The sequence below is a fragment of the Heterodontus francisci genome, chromosome 5 (genome assembly GCF_036365525.1).
Source record: "Heterodontus francisci isolate sHetFra1 chromosome 5, sHetFra1.hap1, whole genome shotgun sequence".
Classification (NCBI taxonomy): domain Eukaryota; kingdom Metazoa; phylum Chordata; class Chondrichthyes; order Heterodontiformes; family Heterodontidae; genus Heterodontus; species Heterodontus francisci.
Genome location: NC_090375.1, coordinates 100,429,332 through 100,454,267, shown reverse-complemented (window position 1 = coordinate 100,454,267; position 24,936 = coordinate 100,429,332). Strand labels below are relative to the sequence as shown.

Genomic DNA, 24,936 nt, shown 5'->3' with positions numbered 1-24,936 from the left:
GAGAAGACGGAGGGGTGACTTGATCAAGGTATACAAGATTATGAGGGGCTTGGACAGGGTGGATAGGGAGCAGCTGTTCCCCTTAGTTGAAGGGTCAGTTATGAGGGGACACAAGTTTAAAGTGAGGGGCAGGAGGTTTAAGGGGGATTTGAGGAAGAACTTTTTTACCCAGAGGGTGGTGATGGTCTAGAATGCACTGCCTGGGAGGGTGTTAGAGGCGGGTTGCCTCGCATCCTTTTAAAAAGTACCTGGATGAGCACTTGGCACGTCATAACATTCAAGGCTATGGGCCAAGTGCTGGCAAATGGGATTAGGTAGACAGGTCAAATGTCTTTAATGCATCGGTGCATACTTGATGGGCCGAAGGGCCTCTTCTGCACTGTATTATTCTGTGATTCTGTGGTAAATGAATAGACTAAAAAGCTAAGTTTATACTATTGAAGTAGTAGGCGATAGGAGTCCACAAGGGTTCAAAAACATAGATTAAGAAAATTAGCAATGTGCATTCCAGCTGAGGATGCTAAAATTGAAGGTTGTAAAGAAGCAGGACAATAGAAAGTAGAGGAAAATGAACAACGCTACTGCTTGATCTTGAACAGGCAGAGAAGGATGTATTGACAGTGATAAGGTACAGTTCATTTAGCCTTTTACGCTGCTGGGAGTAATTTCATTAAATAAAACTTGATTAATTTTGGAGAAGAGGATGCGAAATAATTTCATTTGAGCTTCTAACTAATTAGTAAGTAATAAGTGATCAAGAAGTGAGACACTTGGCACCTAGCGGTAAATTGCTTACAATTTTTTTTGCATTCATCTGACAAACCCCATGGATTACAAAATTGGAAAATGTTATTATGTATGACAATGCCTGAAGCAGACAGACAAAAAGCTAAGAAGTTATGGAAAGCTGAGCTTCATACCTGCAGAGAATTCGTCTTGGAGCTAGAAGATATTTGGAAATTATCGTTACGTGGGTAAAATCTTAACAGATTGTAATAGCCTGCGTTCAAGATAACGGTGCGAGAGCAGGAAGCATAGCCAATGCAGGTGATTCTCTACCAACAATTAGATGGGTAAGAATGAACCAGCCGAGCGCAGTCCCACCCAGCTGGACGATGGTGGAGAGGTGTTGGAGGAGAATAGTGTGGTCAGTTGTGTCGAAGGCTGAGGAAGGATAATTTGCCTTTTAGTCAAGTAGGATGTCATTTGTGACTGAGAGCTGTTTTGGTACTGTTGAAGGGCGGATACCTGATTGGAGTGATTCAGGGAGTTCTGGGAAAGATGAACATATTTGGGAGGAGGTCTTCGGAGAGGAAGGGAGGATGGAAGCGGGGCTGTAGATTGCAAGGACAGTAGGGTCAAGGGTTGGTTTTTTGAAGAGAGGGGTGATGGCGGATTTGAAGGAGAGAGGGACAGAAACTGAAGGTGGAAAATGCTAACGTGGAATCAGGAAAAGAAGTTGAGTGGCCAACAGTTTAGTCGGAATATGCTCGTTGGAGTAGGAGATGGGTATTGTGGACAAGATTAACTCAGAGCACATGGGTAAGATAGAGAAGCTAGCAACCTATGCGAGTTCAGGGCTCAGGCAGGGGGCAATACTGTGTTATCATCAGTGAGTATCCCCATCTCTGACATAATATTATAGAATAGTTACAGCACAGAAGGACGCCAGTTATGTCGGTGCCGGCTCTTTGTAGGAGCGACTCAGACTCCCCTGCCTTTGAGGAAATATTAGAAGTGACTAAAAGCTGGGTCAAGAAAGTAGGTTTTAAGGAGGATTTTTAAGGAGAAAAGTGGGAAGGCAGAGTGGAATTCCAGAGTCTAAGGCCTAGATACTTGAAGGCACAGCTGTCAGTATTGGGGCGAAAGGAGTGAGTAAGGGATAAGAAGCCAGAGTTGGAGGAACACTGCATTTCTTGGAGGGGCTGTAAGAAATTAGAGATAGGGAAGGTGAGGCCATCAAGGTATTTGAACATGAGGTTGAGACTTTTAAATTGAAGTTATTGGGGGACTTGGGTGGAAGATTGGAGGCCAGCCAGAAGAGCACTGGAATAGATGAGGGTTTTGGCAGCAAATGGACTGAGGCAGGGGCTGGAGATGGGCAACTTAACGGAGGTAGAAGTAGACGGTCTTTGTGATGAAAGCTAGATGGGGTTAAAAACTCAGCTCAGGGTCAAATAGGACACCTGAAGTTTCAAACAACCTCATTCAACCCGAGACAGCAACTGGGTTGGGGAATGAGATCGGAGATGAGAGTACAGGGTTTCTGAAGGGAGCTGAAAACAATGGCTTTTATGATCGAGGGCAGGTTAGTGATAAAAGAGCTGAAGTTGATTTAGACTAAAACATTGTCTTGTGGAACTCCTGCAGTGATGCCTTGGGCTGAGATGATTGGCCTGCAATAACAACAATCATCTTCCTTAGTGGTAGGTATTCCCCCAGTCAGTGGAAGTTCCCCCTATGTGGTAGCATCATCAAATTGGCACCTCATTTTTAGATACGCCTGGTGTTGCATGTGGCTGGGTTCCCTGGCTTGATGGTAATGGTGGAGTGAGGGATATTCCTGTCCATGAGGTTACAGAGTGTGGTGGAATACAGTTTTGCTGCTGGTGACCTACAGCACCTCATACATGGCCAGTTTTGAGGTCTTAGAGTTGTTCTGAATCTATTTCATTTTAGCATGGTAGTAGTGCCACAGAGCATGATATGGAGGGTGTCCTCAGTGTGAAGACAGAATTTCATCTCTTGGGAAGTGTGACCATAATATAATAGAATTTTACATTAAGTTTGAAAGTCATTAGTTCAATTTGAAACTAAACTCTTAAATCTAAACAAAGGAAACTACGAAGGTACGAGGGGCAAATTGGCTGTGGTAGATTGGGAAACTATGTTAAACATTATGTTGGTAGACAGGCAATGGCTAGCGTTTAAAGAATTAATACATGGTTTACAACAACTTGCATTTCTTTCGGAGGCGCAAAAACCCAACAGGAAAGGTGATGCAGCCATGGCTAACGAGAAGTTATAGATTGTATTAGATCAAAGGAAAAGGCTTATAAAGTTGCCCAAAAAAAGTAGTAAGCCTGAGGATTGGGAGCATTTTAGAATTCAGCAAAGGAGGATCAAGAAACTGATAAAGGGGAATCAGAATGTTAATGTAAACTAGCGAGAAACATAAAAACAGACAGTAAAAGCTTCCATAGGTATGCAAAAAGGAAAAGATTGGCAAAGACAAATGTGGATCTATTTCAGGCAGAGACAGGGGAATTTTATATTGGAGAATAAGGAAATGGCAGAGAAACTAAACAAATAACTTTGTGTCTGTCTTCGGAGGAAGATCCTTTTGGATCTCCCAGGCATACTAGAGAACCAAGGGACTAGCGAGAATGAGGAACTGAAAGAAATCAGTATTAGTCAAAAAGTAGTACTGGAGAAATTAATGGGACTGAAAGTTAATAAATCTCCTGAACCTGATGATCTATATCCCAGAGTGTTGAAAGAGGTGACTGCAGAGATCGTGGATGGGCTTCCAAAGAGTATTCCAAAATTCTGTAGATCCTGGAACGGTTTCAGAAGGTAGCAAATGTAACCCCACTATTAAGAGAGGAGAGAGAGAGAAAACTGGGAACTACAGACCTGTTTGCCAGACATCAGTAGTAGGGAAAATGCTAGAATCTATTATAAAGGATGTTCTAACTGGGCACTTCGAAAATAATTGGACAGAGTCAGCATGGATTTATGAAAGGGAAATCATGTTTGACAAACCTGTTGGAGTTTTTTGAGGGTGTAACTAGCGTAATAGATTAGGAGGAAACAGTGGATGTGGTCTATTTAGATTTTCAGCAGGCTTTCGATAAGGCTCCACACAAGAGGTTAGTAAGCAAAATTAGAGCACATGGGATTGGAGGTAATATACTGGCATGGATTGAGAATTGATTAATGGACAGAAAATAAAGAGTAGGAATAAACAGGTCATTTTTCAGGTTGGCAGTGGGACACCGCAAGGATCAGTGCTTGGGCCCCAGCTATTCACAATCTATATCAATGGTTTGGATGTGGGGATTAAATTTAATATTTCCAAGTTTGCTGATGACACGAAACTAAGTGGAAGAGTGAGTTTTGAGGAGGATGCAAAGAGGCTTCAAGGCTATTTAAACAGGCTAGGTGAGTGGGCAAGAATGTGGCAGATAGAATATAATGTGAAAGAATGTGACTTTATGCACTTTGGTAGGAGAAACAAAAAGGCAGAGTGTTTGTTAAATGGTAAGAGATTGGGAAGTGTTGCTGTCCAAAGGGTGTCCTTGTTTGTAAGTTGCTGAAAGCTGACATACAGGTGCAGCAAGCATTTAGGAAGGCAAATTGTATGTTGGCCTTGATTGCAAGGGGATTTGAGTACAAGAACAAAGAAGTCTAGCTGCAATTATATAAAGCCTTGGTGAGACTGCACCTGAGGTTTTGTGTACAGTTACACTAAGACCATCCCAGTTGATATTAGGGAAGTTGAAATCCCCTACTAATATAAACCCTATTATTCTTACACCTTTCTGAGATCTGCCTAGATATCTGCTCCTCTATCTCTCTGACTGTTTGGAGGACAGTAGTACACTCCCAGCCAGGTGATTGTCCCCTTTTTGTTTTTAAGTTCTACCCATATGGCCCCATTTGAGGAACCTTCTAAGATATCATCCCTCCTTTACTGCAGTAATTGACTCCTTGATCAACAGTGCAATACCACCTCCTCTTTTATCACCTACTCTGTCAAGCCTGAAGATTCTATACCCTGGAATATTGAGCTGCCAGTCCTGGCCCTCCTTCACCCATGTCTCTATGATAGCAATAATATCATAATCACTTCAGATTGAACTAATACATTATTTTATTTTATGGATTAAGCCTAGGCACAGCAGTCTCAGTAATGGCCCAGATACCGCTGTTGGAGTGCCTGACCAGACACAGTTACCGAGAATGTCGGGAAAGACTGAAGTTACCTACAGAAAAAGAAAGTACAGAAGAAGAAACTGAGGATGAGAGGTCCAGCAATTCAGTACTTTGTTCTGTTAAACCTGCAGTTAACAGGAAATCACTTTCTAGTTCTATATCATTTGGACATTCTGTACAGAATAGTGTTATTCAAGAGGACGAAAAGGACAATGAGACCAGTGAAGAGAGAGTTCAGAAGATTGCAGCAGAAGATAATTTTAAAGAAGAAACTGATAACCAAGCTTTCTTTAATGTTTCCCTATTGGACTGGATTAATGTACAAGATAGACCAAATGATGTGGAATCACTGGTCAGGAAATGCTTTGATTCAATGAACCGTGTAAGTATTTTTGAGATTTCAAATTAGAGACTTTTGTTCAACTATTTGCCTAATCCAGGATTTTGAAAGGCCTGAGAATAGTTTCTTCTTTTTGATGTTTTAAAATTTGGTACTCCTATTATGAAATTGAAACCTTTTTCATTCAGTTTTGAACAGAGTTCAAACTTCTGATTTCTAGTTTGCATCTCTCAAAACTGCTTATCTCTCAAAACTACTTAAGCAAACTATAAAATGACAATATTTACTTGTGATACCCAACAGTAAATTTATTCATTGCTCTTAAGGAAAAGAAAAATAGTTTGAGATGGTACGTGTTCAAAAGGGGAACAGTTCCAACGAATTGACAAGCTAAATCTAAAATGGATTAATGTATGTATTTGAACATGCTAGAGTATGGATATAAAAAGCATGTTTTCAATATTTGTTTTTCAAGTTGTTTGTGATTCTCACTATAGTAGATATGTCAACCAGTAAAAAGTGTTAACTTAATCAAAAGCAGTCATCAGTTGCTGTCAAGTTGAACATAATTTGTTGTGCGAGGATTAGAGATCGTAAGAGAAAATATTATTGACCATTTCTCAACAGTAATTAAAACATCTTCATACTTTTTTTGTTTTCAGCTTGATCCAGAAATTCTTCAGCCTTTTCTGACAGAGTGTCGTGAAACAATTGCCAAACTTGATAATCAGAACATGAAGGCAATTAAAGGACTTGAGGACCGACTGTATGCTCTCGATCAAATGATAGCCAGCTGTAACAGACTGGTGAATGAACAAAAAGAATTAGCTCAGGTAAATCTCCATTGCATAAAATGTAGGCGAATACAGGATAACACATTGTGCAGTATATTTCAAAGCTGAGAGACACCAAGGGTTTGAGATGTTGTTGTGAAGCTTGAACTATTTATTGATGTAATTTTAACTGACGTATATTTCTGTCAGATCACGTTCCTAACTAGATCTGTGAAATACACAAAAACATTATGGCTCAGATTTTGACTTGCAGCACACGACATTCAAGGGTGTCCGACAGCACACGGGAAACCTGGAAGCAAGTTTGTCAGAGGCGTTTTGACTTGGTCACCATTATAATTTTAATTCCGAGTTTCCAGTCCAATCAGCGTCATTGTACGTGACGTGGACCTGGATGGCGCAATCTGAACTCTAGTATTTAAAGGGGCACGCAACAGGCAATTTGAAGGAGTTTGGAGTTGGGAACCAATAAAGTGCCAGAAAGGAGTCTGTTTTGATTCACTGTTTGTGACGCCTTCCTGAATGTGCTGCTGGGGCTGAGAGGAGATGCAGAGAGATGGGCTTCCCTAACAATGGGAGGAAGAAGCATGCAGCAGTGACTGAAAGGCTTGATTGGCAGTAGTGGAGAAGGTTAGCAGCAGGAGTGTGGTGCTATGCTGCTGAATTCAGTGCAGAAACTGCTTTGAGGACCTAACCAAGCAAGGAAAGGTAAGTACAGTGGCACATTCACTTGCATCCTGCTGTGTGCATGAACCCCCTGGACCCTGCCTCTGCCTTGTCAAGCCTACTCCAGCATATCATTCCTCACACCCACTTAGTTTGTTGGTGCACCCCTCCTCTTTCTATATACTTTCTCATATCCCCATCTGTCTATCCACCACTCCCACCTACCTTCATCCTTATGAAATGTCACACCTCTACCTTATAGTCAACCTCACCAAATGCATTCCATCTATCAGATGAACACATGCCACTACACTCACTCGTACATCTCTTCTTTCCCTCCATGCAGAAGAAAGTACAGAACATCAGCAAGAGGCAGAGAATTGTAAGGGGCCTCCAAGCATCTTGCAGCTGATGAGTACAGAGGAGGAGGCACTGGACATAAGTGGAGTTTCAGTGCCCTGGCTATTGGAAATGGGGAGATAGTGAGCGCCCAGCTACCTGATGGCACAATTAAATGTAAAAATCCTACATGTCATACGGCAGTCAAAAACATACAAGAAATTGGAGTAGGCCATATGGCCCCTTGAGCCTTCTCTGCAATTCAGTAAGATCATGGTTAATCTTTGACCTCAACTTACTTACCCAACTGATTCCCATATCCTTTGATTCCCTTAGTGACCAAAAATCTATTGACGTGAATCTTGAATATACTCAATGACCGAGCCTTCACTGCCCTCTGGGGTAGAGAATTCCAAAGATTCACAATCCTCAGTGAGTAAGTTTCTCCTCATCTCAGTCCTGAATATCTGATCCCTTATCTTGAGCCTATGTGCCCTATTTCTAGATCCACAGCCAGAGGAAACAGCCTCTTCACATCTGCCCTGTCAGGCCATCCCAAAATGTTATTTATTTCAATGAGATCACTTCTTGTTCCTCTAAACTCAAGGGATTATCCTCGTAGGATAATCCTGTCATCCCAGGAATCGATCTACTAAACCTTTGCTGCACCACTTGCAAGGCATGTATATCCTTCTGTAGTTAGAGCCCAGTACTGTACACAGTCCTCCAGGTGTTGTATTACTAAAGCCGTGTACAATTGCAGCAAGACTTCTTTCTTCCAGTACTCCAATCCCCTTGCAGTGAAGGCCAACATGCCATTTGCTGTTCCTGCGTTTCTTGTGCAAGGCCACCCAAATCCCTCTGAACACCAACATTGAATAATTTCTCACCATTTAAAAAAAATATTGTTTTCTCTATTTTTCTGACCTAAATGAACAGTCTCACATTTCCCCACATCTATCTGCTACCTTCCTTCCCACTCACTTAATCTATCTATATCTGTTTGCAGACTCACTGTGTCCTCCTCGTAGCTTATTTTCCCACGTGGCTTTTTATCGTCAGCAAACCTCTCAAGGGAAATTAGGGATCAGCAGTAAATGCTGTCCTAACCAGCGATGCCCACATCCCATGAATGAATTAAAAAAAAACTTGGATACATTGCATAGAGTCCCTTCATCTAAGTCATTAGTGTAGGTTATAAATCACTGAGGCCCCAGCAATGATCCTTGTGGCACCTCACTAGCAACAGGCTGCCTACCTGAAAATGACCTATTTATTCCAATGTTTTTTTTTGTCATTTAACTAATCCTCTGTCCATATTGCCCCCAACCTTATGAGCCTTTAGCTTGTGCAACACCCTTTCATGTGAAACCTTACCGATTACCTTTTGAAAATCCAAATAGGCTACATCTGAGTTGTCCTTTATCTATCCTGCTAATTACATCCTCAATAACATTCAAATAGATTTGTCAAACACAATTTCTCCTTTGTCAAAGCATCATAACTTAGAGTATCATAATATGATCAGGCAAAGTTACCACTTTCTTCACATGGTTTCTAGTATTTTCCCAATGATAAAGGTCAGGATAAATGGCCTGTAGTTTCCTGTTTTCTCTTTCCCTTTACTTTCCACTCAGCTATGTTGACTTAATTTCAGTAGTGAGTATGATCCGCTTCATAATAACTTGCAACATATTCTTTCCTTACCAGGTCTAATTCATATTTTTTATCTCTCACGTGGCATTGATTTGTGGCCAAGTGCTCAGTGGCAGTTCTTCAGAGGAACTGTTCTTCTGAAGCAGCAGCATCCCACAAATCATTCAGGCCAAGCACCAGCTCAGATACTCTTACTTCAGTAGGACCAGTACGGCAGATAGTTGGGTTTTCTGGTGGGCAGGGTTGGTGATTTACACTTCACAAGTGAGCAAGAGCATATGGTAGAGACAGGGCTAGTAGTGGAGAGTATGCGTCAGAGGGCACAATCCTCACCAAGCTTTGCTCAGCTGAACACAGATGCTGTACTTCGGCTGCCAATGAAGAGGAGAATCATTGAGCAGCAACAGTCAGGGTGTGATGCACTGACAGGTCTTTAAAGTGTCATTACCTGATTGCAAAAAGATTAGAGTGTCCACCTCAGGGGTGGGGGTGGTGGCTGGTTGATGTCACAGGCCATTGAGATGATGTGGTCTTCCATGGATAGAAGGCCAGCACCATGTACTGTTATATACTTAAATGAGTCTTCAACACCATCATGCAGACTCTATATGCCAACATGTCTGCCATCTTAAATATTTGGACAGTTGCCTTAACCTTGGCTTTACAGGGTTGCACTGATCTGCACCAAAGTGCTTTCCAGCACACTGGTAGCAGTGAAGTGCAGCTGGGCCTTGAGAGGGATGATGGTGAATGGGGTCATGGAAGTGGGAACTCCATTCAAACTGTTTCGACTTCTCACCCACAGCCTACCTCTCAGTCAGTAGACCACATGTTGCCTCATCTCCTGATAGCCAAGTCTGTCCCTGTACAGTTGCTGTTGGAGCAGTCTTTGGCAGGGCCCTTGTGCTCAAATGCAGAAGATGTCGGCCAAGAGCATCTCGGCAGTCAGATTAGGGATCCGAGCAACCTGCTTCTGCCTCTGCTGAGGTCATGTGGGTTGCACCATGTAGAAGCAGCAGTAAGAGGAAGTGTAAGGTTCTGTAGTAGCACAAGCTTATGCACATGGATCTCTGATAAAATGTTCAGTTTTGTTATGTATTCAGATAGATGGGTTTTTTTCGCCACTTTCCAGTCATGTGCATTCTTGGCTGCATGGTGGTAAGTGACCTGTCTTGTTTGATGCTGCATATGAGGAAATGAATTAATGGAGACCAATGGGAGGATGTTGAAGGGGTCGTTGGTTGCTTTGTGTCAGTGGCATTGGTGGGCTGGGTGCAGAGTGGGAGGGGGTAAGAGTGGCTGTTGCATTTTCTGTTGACATGGATGCACTGGTACAACCTAGGTGAACTTTGCATTAATAAGGGCGTCTCTGGTATCCCAGGCAGCAGTGTGAACATCTGGGTTATCTGGTACCATTCTTCTCCTTCCATCTGAGGACGATCTGAGCTCTTTGCTTTGTTCCTCCTGCAGGTCCAAACCTCAGATGTTCGCTAGTGCATACGGAAGGGCACCTCCATATGTGTTCAGGTAGCTGAAGTACAACTTCAGTATGCCAATAGCTTGTTCATTTACACAGCTGGTGGTGATATAACATTCATTATACTGCTGTTGGGTTTCAGTGTTGGGAGTTTCTGATGAGTCAAGATTGTAGTGGATATCCCTTGTTCTTTAGCAGCCATCCCATAAAAGTCCACTTCCAGGTGCGAAGAGTGCTAGAACTGGCACAGGGTGAAGGTATCATGGCAACTCTCCAGGAATCTTACACACTCCTGCAGAAATATCTTTTTGTGCTTGCACAACAGCTGCACATTAATGGATTGGAAACACTTGTTTGAGTACCTTGATGACAACACTTGATGAGTACCCCTGGTTGTTCTGGAGGTGCCTGGATTGCCAGGTGCGTGCACCATTGTGATGCCCTGCACTTACGGGAAGTCAACCAGAGGCACAAAGCTGACCACCCACTTAATCTGACAAGCTGCTGCATTAATTTAGAATTCACCTGTGTACCTGTTGGTGAGCTTGCTTACTTGATTTGTTGATGCCTGTTGCTCTTTGAATTTATTGATTTAGTAGTGTCTTGCTCCACTGGTTTATTAATTGCCGGTGCCTTCGACTTGTGCTGCAATGTTGATCAGTAAATGCTGATGTCTTTGAGTAGAGATGCGTATAGTTTGTGTTGGGTTCCGTGGATTCAGTTTTGCTGTTGAGATTAGTGTAAAACAAAAGCTTACAAGTTGTTCTAATTTGAGCACTCCATTTTATTGTAGCTACTCTTGCAATTTTTAATCTCCACATTATTGTAGCAGCTTTTTTGTGCACTTTGTGGCATCTATTGTTTTCTATTATAAGTTTATAAGCTTTGGAATACAGAATAAAATTTGAAAGTCCACTGCATTGCTTTTCGTCTTCACTACCTGGGTGGTGATCTGGTGCTGTAGATTTCGCGCCTTTCATACAACCCACTTTATTTTCATTCTGAAGGAGTCTGTGCCCCATGCAGCAAGACCTGGACAACATCCAGGCTTGGGCTGATGGGTGGCAAGTAGCATTTGTGCCACATAAGTGTCCGGCAACACCATCTCCAACAAGAGAGAATCTAATCATCTCCCCATGACATTCAATGGCATTACGATCACTGAATTCACCTAGCATCAACATCTTGAGGTTGACCATTGAGCAAAACTTAACTGGAGCAGCTACATACATGCTGTGGTTACAGAGGCTGGGAATTCTGCAGTAAGCAACGCACCTCCTGACTCCTCAAAGCCTGTCCACCATCTACAAGGCACAAACAGGAGTGTGATGGAATACTCTCCACTTGCCTGGATGAGTGTCATTCCAACAACACTCGAAGCTCGACATCATCTAAGACAAAGCAGCCAGTTTGATTGGCACCCCATCCACCACCGGTGCACAGTGTTAACAGTGTATACCATCTACAAGATGCACTGCAGCAACTTGCCAAGGCTCCTTCAACAGCACCTTCCAAACCTGCAATCTTGACCACCTAGAAGAATAAGGGCAGCAGATGCATGGGAACACCACCACCTGTGAGTCTCCCTCCAAGTCGCACATCATCCTGACTTGGAACTATATTGCTGTTTCTTCACTGTCATTGGGTCAAAATCCTGGAACTCCCTACCTAACAGCACTGTTGGTGCACCTACATCACATGAACTGCAGTGGTTCAAGAAGGCAGCTCATTGCCAGCTTCTTGAGGGCAATTAGGGATAGGAAATAAATGCTGGCCTAGCCAGCAACTTTCACATCCAAATAAAAATAAAATCCTTTGATATGAACAGAATGTAAATCAGGCCGGTTCTATTAAGGACAGGTGATCTGCCCCCCAAATTATTGCTCAGGTGGTGAAGATGAAAATCTAGCCCAACAAGTGCAAAGTTGAGGGAGATAGACCAGTAGTTTAAAATAATAAAGCCCCCTTGAGATAGTAAAGAATTCTTCTGAGAATACACACAAAACCTGTAGTATTTTTCACTTGCATGGTGGAGTTACGATACCAATTCTTATTTGGAAGTGATGTACCTGCCCGGAAAAATGTAAAATTGGTAAACCTGTTTCAATGAGTTATGGAAAGTACATTGGATCCTAAGACAAAAATAATTCTGGATATCAGAATCTAGGAATTCACCATACCTTAAATTGCATATCTTTTAGAGTCTGACTCATGGCATCTAGGTAAAAAGACTTGCATTTATATAGCACCTTTCAGGACCACAGGACATTCCAAAGTGCTTTTACCAAAAGTGAAGTACTTTTGAAGTGTAGTCACTGTTGTAATGTAGGAAGTGCAGCAGACAACTTGCGCACATCAAGCTCCCGTAAGCAGCAATTTGATAATGACCAGATAATATGTTTGTGTGATGTTGATTTGAAGGATAAATATTGGCCAGAACACAGTGGATGATTCCCCTACTGTTCTTCAAAATAGTGTCACATGATCTTTTATGCCCATCTGAGAGAGCAGACGGGGCCTTAGTTTAATGTCTCATCTGAAAGATGGCACCTCCAACAGTACTGTGCTGCATTGTAAACCTTGATTTTTGTGCTGAAGTCTTGGAGTGGGACATGAACAGCCAAGCTTCTGACTCGGGCAGAGTCAACCAACTGAATCACAGCTGATGCAGTTGAGAATTGTATTCAAGTGTAGTCACAATTGGTGCACTTCTTTTTGGCTATATATTTCCCTATTTTTTTTTCCTTCTGTCCACCACCAAATGTGGTGACTGCCTTTTGTGTATAGTTCCATGTATGCCTCGTATCAGGACCTTAATTGTCCAATCCCCATGTTTAAACTTGGGTGGTTTAAATTTAGTGATTAGCATTTGCCAAGCTCAACCTTGTCTTTAATAGGTGCTCATTTTTTCAGAAGGGTTGATAGAAAAGTGATCAAAAATGGGTTCTCTGCATTTTTGTACTGAAAAGGTAAAATCAGCCTGACACAAAGTTGAGATCTGTTAACTTAACAAAGACCAAAAATGAAATGAGATCTTTTGGCTTTTATGGCTGTTACATGTTGTCTTTACTAGTTGGGGAGGCAAAATGGTTGTGTTACAAGGCTGGAATATACTTGAATGCATTCAAGTACTTGAGTACAATTTAATACCTGATAGTGCATATTATATTGACCTATAGAATGTATTCAAGACTGATCCAGACTTGTCATCAGTGTTAACAAATCGTGTGGCACAGTAAAAAAAAAAATATTCCCCTGTTAAGATGAATGATTTACTCTGTTATGTAAGAAGTGTTTCCATAAACCAGTTTTTGCTATCTGTCGACTCTTTCATAGTCTCTTGTTAAAGCAGTAGTTTTCAAACTTTTTTGTGTGGGGTAGCCCTTGCAAATATTGACAAACTCCCAGAGGCCTCATCATAACTTCTGAAAAACCATATCAGTTACATGGAAAATGTTTAATTCTATGCAAAGCAACAGAAATAATAAGTAAGTAAACACTGAAAAATATGGAAATTTGACAACAGTCAGAAATTAGGTGACCTTGCTTACTCTTTAGGATAAAATGTGTATGCCAAACAGCAAGTTATGAAAATATTTTCCCTAAATTTTGTGGTGTAGCATTAAAAGGTTATAATAATCCAAAAGTTTACATAGAATTGTTTGTATATTCCCTCTCTTTGCTTGAAACAGCTGAACGCAAGTAGGGTAGTATGCTTTTTTACCTCCAATTTTATGCAGCAACTTTCTTGAAAGCCTAGGTGAGAACACTTTGCATAACTGTACAGGTGGTTCTCTTTCTTAATTCTGTTTTAATAATATGACAGACACATGTTTCAGGTCTAGATATTTTCTCTGGACTAGCTACTCCAACAAGTGAATCTCAAGTTCCGCCCAATATCTAGGTAAACTTCAGCAAGACCCAGGAGATTGTAACAGAAAGTATTTATTCTGTTCACCGGCTATTGTAAATGCCAGATTCTACGATAAGAATTGTCGGAATTAACAAATTGATTTTTTTTAAAAGCCTCAAAGCAAGAGACAAAGTCATCTGAAATAAAAACAGAAAGTGCTGGAAATACTCCGCAGGTCTGCCAGCATCGGTGGAGAGAGAAGCAGAGTTAACGTTTCAATTTGAGTATTTCCAGCACTTTGTTTTTATTTCAGATTTCCAGCATCCGCAGTATTTTGCTTTTAGACAGTCATCTCATTGACTGAAATGCTCCTGACTATTTAGCGTTCAAAGCCTTTCTTTTGCTGTTAAACCTCACTGACCTGTGCAGAAGCTGTAGGTACTGATGGGGGAAATACCTATTCTACAGAGTACCTTCCACTTTTGCTGTGCTTAGATGCAGCCAGTTTATTTAAACTGGAGAGTGGGAGTCAGTATGAAGAAGAATAAACTAGACGAGTAAGTAGTTAACATGCAGATACAGAAAGCAGTTAAGGCAAATGGTATGTTAACCTTTATTGCATGAGGTTTGGAGTATAAGAGTAAGGAAGTCTTGTTGAAATTATATAGGGCTTTGGTGCAACCACACCTTGGCGTACAGTGTACAGTTTTGATCCCCTTATCAAAGGAAGGCTATTCTTATTTTCGAGGGGGTGCATTGAAAGTTCACTAGATTGATTCCTGGGATGAGGGGGGATTGTGTAGAATGGGTCTATATTTTCTAGAGTTTAGAAGAATGAGTGATCTTGTTGAAACTTAAAAAAAATTCTTAGAGGCCTTGACAGGGTAGATGCTGTTTCTCCTGGCTGGACAGTCTAGAATAATTGAGGACCATGGTCTCAGGATAAGGGATCAGCTATTTATTTGGGACTGGGGTGAGGCTAAACCTCTTTACTCAGAGGGCTGTGAATCTCTAATTCTGTACCTCAGAAGATTCTGAATGCTCAGTCATTGAGTATATTCAAGACTGAGGTTGTTTACATTTTTGGACACTAAGGGAATCAGATGGGAAAGTGACATTGAGATAGAAGATCAGCCACGATCTTATTGAATGGTGGATTAGGCTTAAGGGGCATTATGGCCTATTCTTGCTTGTGTTTGTTCTTGTGATGTGCTGCTATGTGATGCTCTTCTTCGATTAACAGACCTGATCCCTATTTTTGAGTGGCCAAGGTAAATTGGTAGTTACATTTTGTAGTTCTGGCCAATTCACACTTGTTATTGTCTGAAGTCTTATCAGTTCATATTTATGGTGAGCTCCTTAGCCCATTTGTCTGGAACTGAACTAATATGTTTTGCTGTGAGATCATATTTTAACCCCTAGCTGATAGTAATACAGAATATGAATAAAAAATTAAACCGTATACAAAATGCATACTTTTGTTAGTCGACTATGCAGTTTTAGCTCCTAGATTTTTGTGGACTTTGCTCTCTGGACTTCAAGAGGACCCCTGATTCTAATGGCATCTTTCCCAACATGAAAATATGTACCTTCAAACTTAACTCCTGTCCCTTGCTATTTCTTCAATCGCCTTCTCCTAGTCCAACTTCTTTCCCATTTGAAATTTGCTGTTGCTTATACTAACCTTAAAAAAAGGTAGTTCCTCATGTCTTTCCAACTTATGCCGTATTTCCCTTACTTTGGTACTTCCTACAGTTAACTCAACTTTCAATGTGAAGGATAACTTCTGAATTATTTCATGATTGCTTGTGTGGGTTTTCACATGGATGTTTCCTTCTGATCTTGCTACGTTTTGATACATTCTTCTGGAACTCTGCTGTTGCACACTTCAAATCATTTGGCTTGGATTTTGTTGTCAGTGGTGAAGGAAATCACCCTATGTCCAGTTGACCACAGTTTATTTTGCGGGTTTGTCAGTAGAGTTCCACTCATCTGGTGTCTGTTGCTGTGCGATGCCCTCTACAGGAGATCTGTGGCATTTGAACAGGGTAAGCAGCAGCGAGGTTCTTCAACCAAACAGATTGAAGTATCCTCGCTGAAGCCTACGGTTCAAAAATCTGCAACATTAATTTTCTTAAGGAGTGAGACTCCAAACTTGTAAAATTAATTCTTCAGGGCCAGAGAGGTTATTCAGCAGTAATTATCACTTATTCCGCCATTTTAAAAACACACTTTTAAATGTACCAGCCCTTTTTCAGATATTTTCAATTCAATTTCAGTTTATTGTCCAAACGGAAATTCATTTCAGGTACACTGCTCGTCCATTAAAAAAGTTGCATATAATATTAAAAAGAAAGAATATTACCCTATCACAAAAAGTCTAACTTGATTAAAATGTACATTAAAAACTAATTCCAATACATTAAAATAATCAGTGAGTCCCATCATGAGTGCATATCCTCATCCATTCATCAAGCTCCTGTCGAAAGTTCTTAGAGAAAGGCACGAATGAGTTCAAGAACCAATTTGTCCTGCATCTAATCATCTGTAGCCTTTTCCCTGAATGTATCCAACAGTAATGCTGAGACAAGAGGCGATTTAATGCCGAACTAGTGGGTAAATACCCCAAGTTCACGTCATTAGCGATTGCATTGCAGAGCCTATTAACAAGGATTACAACAATGCACCCTGCGGAGGAGCAGGATATCTCGGACAACAGCTTTGGGGCTTTGTATTTAACAGTACATGTGCGGGCACCAAAGGTTGCTGTTGTATTAACCCTGTAATAACGGGAAGCGCTGATAGCTCGCTATTATTAAAACAATATCCGGCCCATTATCTCCAGTCTTTACAAAGTTTGGCACAGTGTATTTTGAACAGGTTTACAAGCTTTATGGCTTCTCACCAAAGCCGTGTTCATGACTATCCAGTTTTCAACCTTTGTCTTTGATTGCTCATCCTCTTGTTCTTTCCAATAAATGTTTCCACAGATGCCTCTCCTCTTTCTCTCAGTTGCTTCGTGTCAATGATCTGCATCATTATTCCACCCTGACCACTTCCTTGCTACTTTCATTGGGCATTGGTCAGTTTCATATCTTACTTTCAGTGTTCATAACTTCCAATCTTCCCGCAATACAACAGCTGAATGCTAACATATGAATTAGGAGCAAAAGTAGGCCATTCGGCCCCTCTTGTCTGTTCCACCATTCAATAAGATCATGGCTGATCTGGTTGTCTCGAATTCCACACTCCAATCTACCCCGGTAGCCTTTGATTCCCTTGCTTAATGAGAATCTATCTACCTCCACCTTAAAATTATTCAATGACCCCCACCTCCACTACCTTCTGAGGCAGAGAATTCCAAAGTCGCAAAATTCTGAGAAAAAAATTTCTCCTCATATCTGCCCTAAAAGGGGCTGTCCCTAATTTTAAAACAATGCCCCCTAGTTCTGTACTCCCCCACAAGAGCAATCAAGTCTCCCCTCACTCTTCCAAACTCCAGTGAAAATAAGCCCAGTCTGTCCAACCTTTCCTCATAAGACAACCCGCTCATTTCAGATATCAATCTAGTAAACCTCCTCTGAACCGCCTCCAATGCATTTACAGCCTTCCTTAAATAAGGAAACCAAAACTGCACACAGTATTTGAGATGTGGTTTTACTAATGCCCTGTATAACTGAAGCATAACATCCTTTTATTTTCAATTTCTCTCGTAATAACATCTGTTGCCAGGAAATTACTAGAGTCTAATTAAGGATAGAGTGACTGAACACCTGAAAATGTTTAGTTGATCAGAGAGAGCCAGCATGGATTTGTAAAGGATAGGTATACCTGACAAACTTGATTAGACACGTCTTCAAGAAATTCAAAGTAGTGGACAGGAGAATGTCTTTGGACGTTATTTATGTGAACTTCCAGAAAACATTTGGTACAGTCCCTCAGAAGGAACTGTTCGCTAAAGTTGAAGCTTATGGAGATGAAGGTAAATTATTGACCTGGTTGGGAAATGGGCTCAATGGCAGGAGACAGAGAGTTGAGCTAATGGGCAGTACTCTAATTGGCAGGATGTAACTTGTGTCCTGCAAGGATCTGTGTTGGGGACCTTGACTATTCGCCATATTTATTAACCATTTTTATGATTGGATAGAAAGCCACATATCGAAGTTTGCCAAGGACACGAACATAGGCAACATTTTAAGCAGCGTAAATGGAAGTATAAAATTAGAGATATTAGATTAAGTGGATGGGAAGAATTGTGACAAATGGATTTTGGTGTAGGAAAATGTGAGGTCATCTACAGATAAAAGAGAATACTTTCTCAATGGTGAAAAGCTGGGAACAGTGGAGGTTCAAAGGGACGTGGGGATCCATGTACATAGATCCATAACGTTAAGGACAAGTACAGAAAATAATCAGAAAGGCTACTGGAATGCATTATATCTAGAGTATTGGAATGCAAAGAGGTTGCAGTTATGCGACAGCGCTACAAAGCCCTGGTTAGACAACGTCTGGAATACTTTGAGCAGTTCTGGGCACCACACCTTAGGAAGGATATATTGGCCTTGAAGAGAATACAGTGTAGTTTCACCAGAAAGATGACTAGACTACAAGGGTTAAGTTGCAAGAAGTGTTGAAAACAGCAGAGGCACTAGAGGAGTATAGAAAGTGTAGGGTGGCACTTAAAAAAGTAATTAGGAGAGCAAAGAGGGGACATGAAAAAACACTGGCGGGCAAGATAAAGGAAAATCCCAAGGCGTTTTATAAGTATATTAAGGGTAAGAGGATAAGCAGGGAAAGAGTAGGGCCCATTAGGGACCAAAGTGGCAATCTTTGTGTGGAGCCAGAGGACATAGGTGAGCTTTTAAATGATTACTTTTCATTGGTGTTCACTATGGGGAAGGACGATGTAGGTGTAGAGATCAGGGAGGGGGATTGTGATATACTTGAACATATTAGCATTGAAAGGGAGGAACTAGTAGCTGTTTTAGTGGGCTTAAAAGTGGATAAATCCTCAGGCGCAGATGAGATGTATCCCAGGCTGTTTATGTGAGGCAAGGGAGGTGATAGCAGGGTCTTTGACACAAATTTTCAAATCCTCTCTGGCCACAGGAGAGGTACCAGAGGACTGGAGGACGGCTATTGTGGTACCATTATTCAAGAAGGGTAGTAGGGATAAACCAGGTAATTACAGGCTAGTGAGTCCAACGTCAGTGGTTGGGAAAATATTGGAAAAAATTCTGAGGGACAGGATTAATCTCCACTTGGAGAAGCAGGGATTAATCAGTGATAGTCAACATGGCTTTGTCAGGGGAAGATCGTGTCTAACTAACTTGATTGAATTTTTCGAGGAGGTGACTAGATGCGTCGATGAGGGTAAAGCAGTTGAAGTAGTCTACATGGATTTCAGTAAAGTTTTTGATAAGTTCTTGCATGGGAGATTGGTTAAGAAGGTAAGAGCCCATGGGATCCAGGGCAATTTGGCAAATTGGATCCAAAATTGGTTTAGTGGCAGGAGGCAGAGGGTAATGGTCGAGGCTTTTCTTTGTTCTTTGTTCTTTGCTTGTTATTGCGATTGGAAGCCTGTGACTAGTGGTGTACAGCAGGGATCGGTGTTTAGTTTAGTTTAGAGATACAGCACTGAAACAGGCCCTTCGGCCCACCGAGTCTGTGCCGACCATCAACCACCCAATTATACTAATCCTACACTAAGCCCATATTCCTACCATGTCCCCACCTGTCCCTATATTTCCCTACCACCTACCTACACTAGGGTCAATTTATAATGGCCAATTAACCTATCAACCTGCAAGTCTTTGGCATGTGGGAGGAAACCGGAGCACCCGGAGGAAACCCACGCAGATACAGGGAGAACTTGCAAACTCCACACAGGCAGTATCCAGAATTGAACCCGGGTCGCTGGAGCTGTGAGGCTGCGGTGCTAACCACTGTGCCACGGTGCTGGGACCCTTGCTGTTTGTAGTGTAGATTAATGATTTAGATGTGAATATAGGAGGTATGATAAGTAAGTTCGCAGATGACACAAAAATTGGTGGTGTTGTAAATAGTGAGGATGAAAGCCTTAGATTACAGGGAGATATAGATGGGCTGGTAAGAAGGGCACAGCAGTGGCAAATGGAATTTAATCCTGAAAAGTATGAAGTAATACATTTTGGGAGGACTAACAAGGCAAGGGAATATACAATGGATGGTAGGACCCTAAGAAGTACAGAAGGTCAGAAGGACCTTGGTGTACTTGTCCATAGATCACTGAAGGCAGCAGCACAGGCAGATAAGGTGGTTAGGAAGGCATATGGGATACTTGCCTTTATTAGCTGAGGCATAAAATATAAGAGCAGGGAGGTTATGATGGAGCTATATAAAATGCTAGTTAGGCCATAGATTGAGTGTGTACAGTTCTGGTCACCACACTATAGGAAGGATGTGATTGCACTGGAGATGGTGCAGAGGAGATTCATCAGGATGTTGCCGGGGCTGGAGCATTTCAGCTTTGAAGAGAGACTGAAAAGGCTAGGGTTGTTTTCCTTGGAGCAAAGAAGGCTGAGGGGGGACATGATTGAGGTGTACAAAATTATGAGGGGCATTGATAGGTTAGATAGGAAGAAACTTTTTCCCTTAGCGGAGGGGTCAAGAACCAGGGGCATAGATTTCGGGTAAGGGGCAGGAGGTTTAGGGGGATTGGAGGAAAACATTTTTCACCCAGAGAATGGTTGGAATCTGGAATGCACTGCCTGAAGAGGTGGTGGAGGCAGGAACCCTCACAACATTTAAAAAGTATTTGGATGAGCACTTGAAACGCCATAACATACAAGGCTACGGGCCAAGTGCAGGAATATGGGATTAGAATAGTTGGGTGCTGGATGGCCGGCAGAGAGACGATGGGCCGAGGGGCCTGTTTCTGTGCTGTATAACTGTATGACTCTATTACACAAACTAGGTTTGGATTTCCTGGAAATAAGGTTAAGGGTTGATTTGGCAATATTATTTCAGTCACTGTTTTTCAAAGTTGTTCTTTTGCTTTTAAAATTGTTCCTTTTGCTTATCTAAGCATTAAACTTTCCGCCTGCCACATTCCTCCTCATCCTCACTACTTACCAAGACTCACTTTATATTCATGCTCTAATGTTTTTAGGAACCCAAACTTGTAAAATGCTTTACTTCCCACAACTTCCCTTCCTTATACAATTTTAAAGCTTTATTAGAGCCAGTATGTGGGAACTGTTTTTTTCATTTACAACATCGCCACTCAATTTTGAACAGCAGGGGCATGCTCAAGATTGAGAAACTGATTGGAGAACTTTTCTGCTTGCTTCGAGTTTCCACTTCTGCGATGTTTCCACACATGTAATGGACATTAAATATGTGTGCTCTTATTTGGATTGATCTAATCAAATTAGATGCTATGACAGGAATATAGCATTCCATATAATTCCTGTATAATGCACTGTGCAAGGTGAAACTTCAAGGGCTTGCATCACAGGGTGATCATTGCATTAGGCAAGGAGAAACCTTAAAACTAAGTTCCAGCTGGGCATCTGTCTAAACTATTCAGTTGCCAGTAATAAAACCATTTCCTCCCCCACTCTGCTAACCCAAGGTAGGTGTTCAGACACTGCCACACATTTGAAATGAACCTGACTCCAGAAGATTCGCCAGAGAAGCAAATCTAGTCCATGATCTCATCTAATCACTGCCCCGAATCACAGTTATCAATATTTCTGCAATACTTTGCAATCATGGTACTGTCTTGCATGATGGCCCTGATTTCTCATAATTTTTCCATGGAGTGTGGGCATTGCTGGCAAGGCCAGCATTTATTACCCAATCTGTAACTACCCTTGAAAAGGTGGTGGTGAGCCTCTGCCTTGAATCACTGTAGTCTTGTGTGCTCAAGGCACACCCACAGTGCTGGTGGGTAGGAAGTTCCAGGATGTTGACACATTGACAATGAAAAAGCGAGAATTATGTTTCCAACGCAGGATGATGTGTGACTTGGAGGGAAACTTGCAGGTGATGGTGTTGCTGTACATCTGTGACAGATTTGTTGGTGAGGATGAGTTCAAGTAGGTTTTTGTGTTGGTTGTTTCACCATGTGGCTTTGTGCTGCTAGGCTGTAGAGGTCATTGATTTGGAAGGTGCTTTCAAAGAAGCGAATTGCTTCAGTGCATCTTGTAGATACCATATTTTGTGCTGGTGTTGGAGGGAATGAATGTTTAAGATGTAGGGTGCCAATCAAGTGGGCTGCTTCGTCCTGGATGGTGTCGAACTTCGTGAGTGGTGTTGGAGCTGCACTCATTCAGGCGAGTGGAGAATATTCCATCACACTCCTGACTTGTGCCTTGTAGATGGTGGAAAGGCCTGGGGGAGTCAGGAGGTGAGTTACTCTGACCTCTTGTTGCCACAGCATTCGTATGGTTGGTCAGGTTAAGTTTCTTGTCAATGGTAAGCCCCAGGATATTTTTGGTGGGGGATTCAGTGATGGTAATGCTGTTGAATGTCAATGGGAGGTGATCAGACTCTATCTTGTTAGAGATGTCATTACCTGTCACTTGTGTGTATGAATGTTACTACTTAATCAACCCAAGCTTGAACGCTGTCCAAGTCTTAGTGCTTGCAGGCACGGATGCTTCACCATTGGAGAAGTTGCGAATGGAACTGAAGATTGTAAAATCAGCAGTGCACATCTCTACTCCTGACCTTGTAATGAAGGGAAGCTCATTGAAACAGTTCAAGATGGTTGGGCCGAGGACACTACCCTGAGGAACTCCTGCAGCATTGTCCTGGGGCTGAGGTGACTGGCCTCCAACAGCCACAGTTACCTTCCTTTGTGCTAGGTACGACTCCAGCCATTGGAACGTTTTCCCCCAAGATTCCCATTGACTTGAGTTTTACTGGACTCTTGATGCCACAGTCAGTCAAATGCTGCTTTGATGTCAAGAACAGTCACTTTCACCTCAGCTCTGGAATCTAGCACCGAGTAGTGTTGCTGGAACCCAAGCTAAGCAACAACAACTTGTATTTATATCCTATTTCAAAATAATAAAATGTCGCAAGGCATTTCACAGGCATATTGAAAAGCAGATTTTGGCAACAAGCCACATAAGGTGATATTAAGGCAGCGAGAGTTTTTAAGTTGTTGAGACGTTGCTTAACCAGGAAACCATGTAGGCCAGGAATCACAGGGATGATGGACAAAGGGACATAGTGACAGTAAGGATACAGGCAGCAGTGTTTTGGATCACCAAGTTTATGGAGGGAGGCCGACAAGGAGTATGTTGGAATAGTCAAGTCAAGGTAACAAAGGCATGCATGAGGATTTCAGCAGCAGATGAGCTGATGCAGGGATGGAGTTCAGTGATGTTACGGAGTTGAAACTAGGTGGTCTTGGTAATGATGCAGATAAGTTGATTGGAAAGTCATCTCCGCGTCAAATGTGACACCGAGCTTGCGAACAGCCTAGCTCAGTCTGAGACCTTTGCTAGGGACAGGTATGGAGTTGGTAGCTCGTGAATAGAGTTTATAGTAGGGACCGAAGACTATGACTTTGCTCTTCCCATGCCTAGTTTCCACTCATCTAGTATGGATGTCAGACCAGCAGTTTCATAATTTAGAATCAGCGGAGGAGTCGAGAGAGGTGGCGATGAGCAATGTTCTCTCAGCCGCATGGGTTGAGGCTAAGCACAAAAAACGGTCCTTTTAAGATGCGTGGCCCAGCGTCCGTCTCAAAGGGACATGTAGTGCAGCATGCTGACTATATACAGCAAATAGAAGTTAGAGGGGACATTAGTGGTGAGGCAGAGCTGGGTGTCAACGTCATACATGTGAAAACTAATACTATTTTTGAATAATGTCGCTGAGGGGCAGCATGCCGTTTTTTTTATTTGTTCGGGGGATGTGGGCATCACTGGCTAGGCCAGCATTTATTGCCCATTCCTAATTTCCCTTGAGAAGGTGGTGGTGAGCTGCCTTTTTGAACTGCTGCAGTCCTTGGGGTGTAGGTACACCAACAGTGCTGTTAGGAAGGGAGTTCCAGGATTTTGACCCAGCGACAGTGAAGGAATGGTGATATAGTTCCAAGGGGGTGTGTGGCTTGGAGGGGAACCTGCAGGTGGTGGTGTTCCCATGCATCTGCTGCCCTTGGTAGAGGTAGCTGGTTTGGAAGGTGCTGTCGAAGGAGCCTTGGTGAGTTGCTGCAATGCATCTTGCAGATGGTAGACGCTGCTGCCACTGTGCGTTGGTGATGAAGGGAGTGAATGTTGAAGCTGATTGATGGCGTGCCAGTCAAGTGGGCTGCTATGTCCTGGATGGTGTTGAGCTTCTTGAGTGTTGTTGGAGATGCACCCATCTAGGCAAATGGAGACTTGTGCCTTGTAGATGATTGACAGGCATTGGGGAGTCAGGCGATGAGTTACTTGCCTCTGCCCTGCTCTTGTAGCTACAGCATTTATGTGGCTGGTCCAGTTCAGTTTCTGGTCAGTGGTGACCCTAAGATATTGATAGTGGAGGATTCATCGATAGTGATGCCATTGAACGTCAAGGGGAAATGCTTTGATTCTCTCGTTTGAGATGATCATTGCCTGGCTCTGTGTGGCTCGAATGTTACTTGCCACATATCAGCCCAAGCCTGGATGTTGTCCAGGTCTTGCTGCATCTTGACACAGGCTGCGTCAGTATCTGAGTATCTGAGGAGTCGTGAATGGTGCTGAACATTGTGCAATCATCAGTGAACATCCCCACTTCTGACCTTATGGTGGAGGGTAGGTCATTGACGAAGTAGCTGAAGAAGCTTGGGCCTAGGAGGCTACCCTGAAGAACTCCTGCATTAATGCCCTGGGACTGGGATTATTGACCTCCC

At 42.3% G+C, this 24,936-nt stretch overlaps 1 protein-coding gene across 5 annotated transcripts in view; it reads left to right on the top strand.

The window, feature by feature from the left end:
• The window catches only part of rb1cc1 (RB1-inducible coiled-coil 1), a 311,904-nt gene that overhangs the window by 72,909 nt on the left and 214,059 nt on the right, over nucleotides 1–24,936 (top strand). For all 5 annotated transcript variants that reach the window (XM_068031835.1, XM_068031832.1, XM_068031833.1 and 2 more), the window contains 2 exons: nucleotides 4,894–5,320; nucleotides 5,941–6,111. In XM_068031835.1, coding sequence (XP_067887936.1) covers nucleotides 4,894–5,320; nucleotides 5,941–6,111 — 598 coding nt within the window. The remainder of the gene's footprint in view (nucleotides 1–4,893; nucleotides 5,321–5,940; nucleotides 6,112–24,936) is intronic.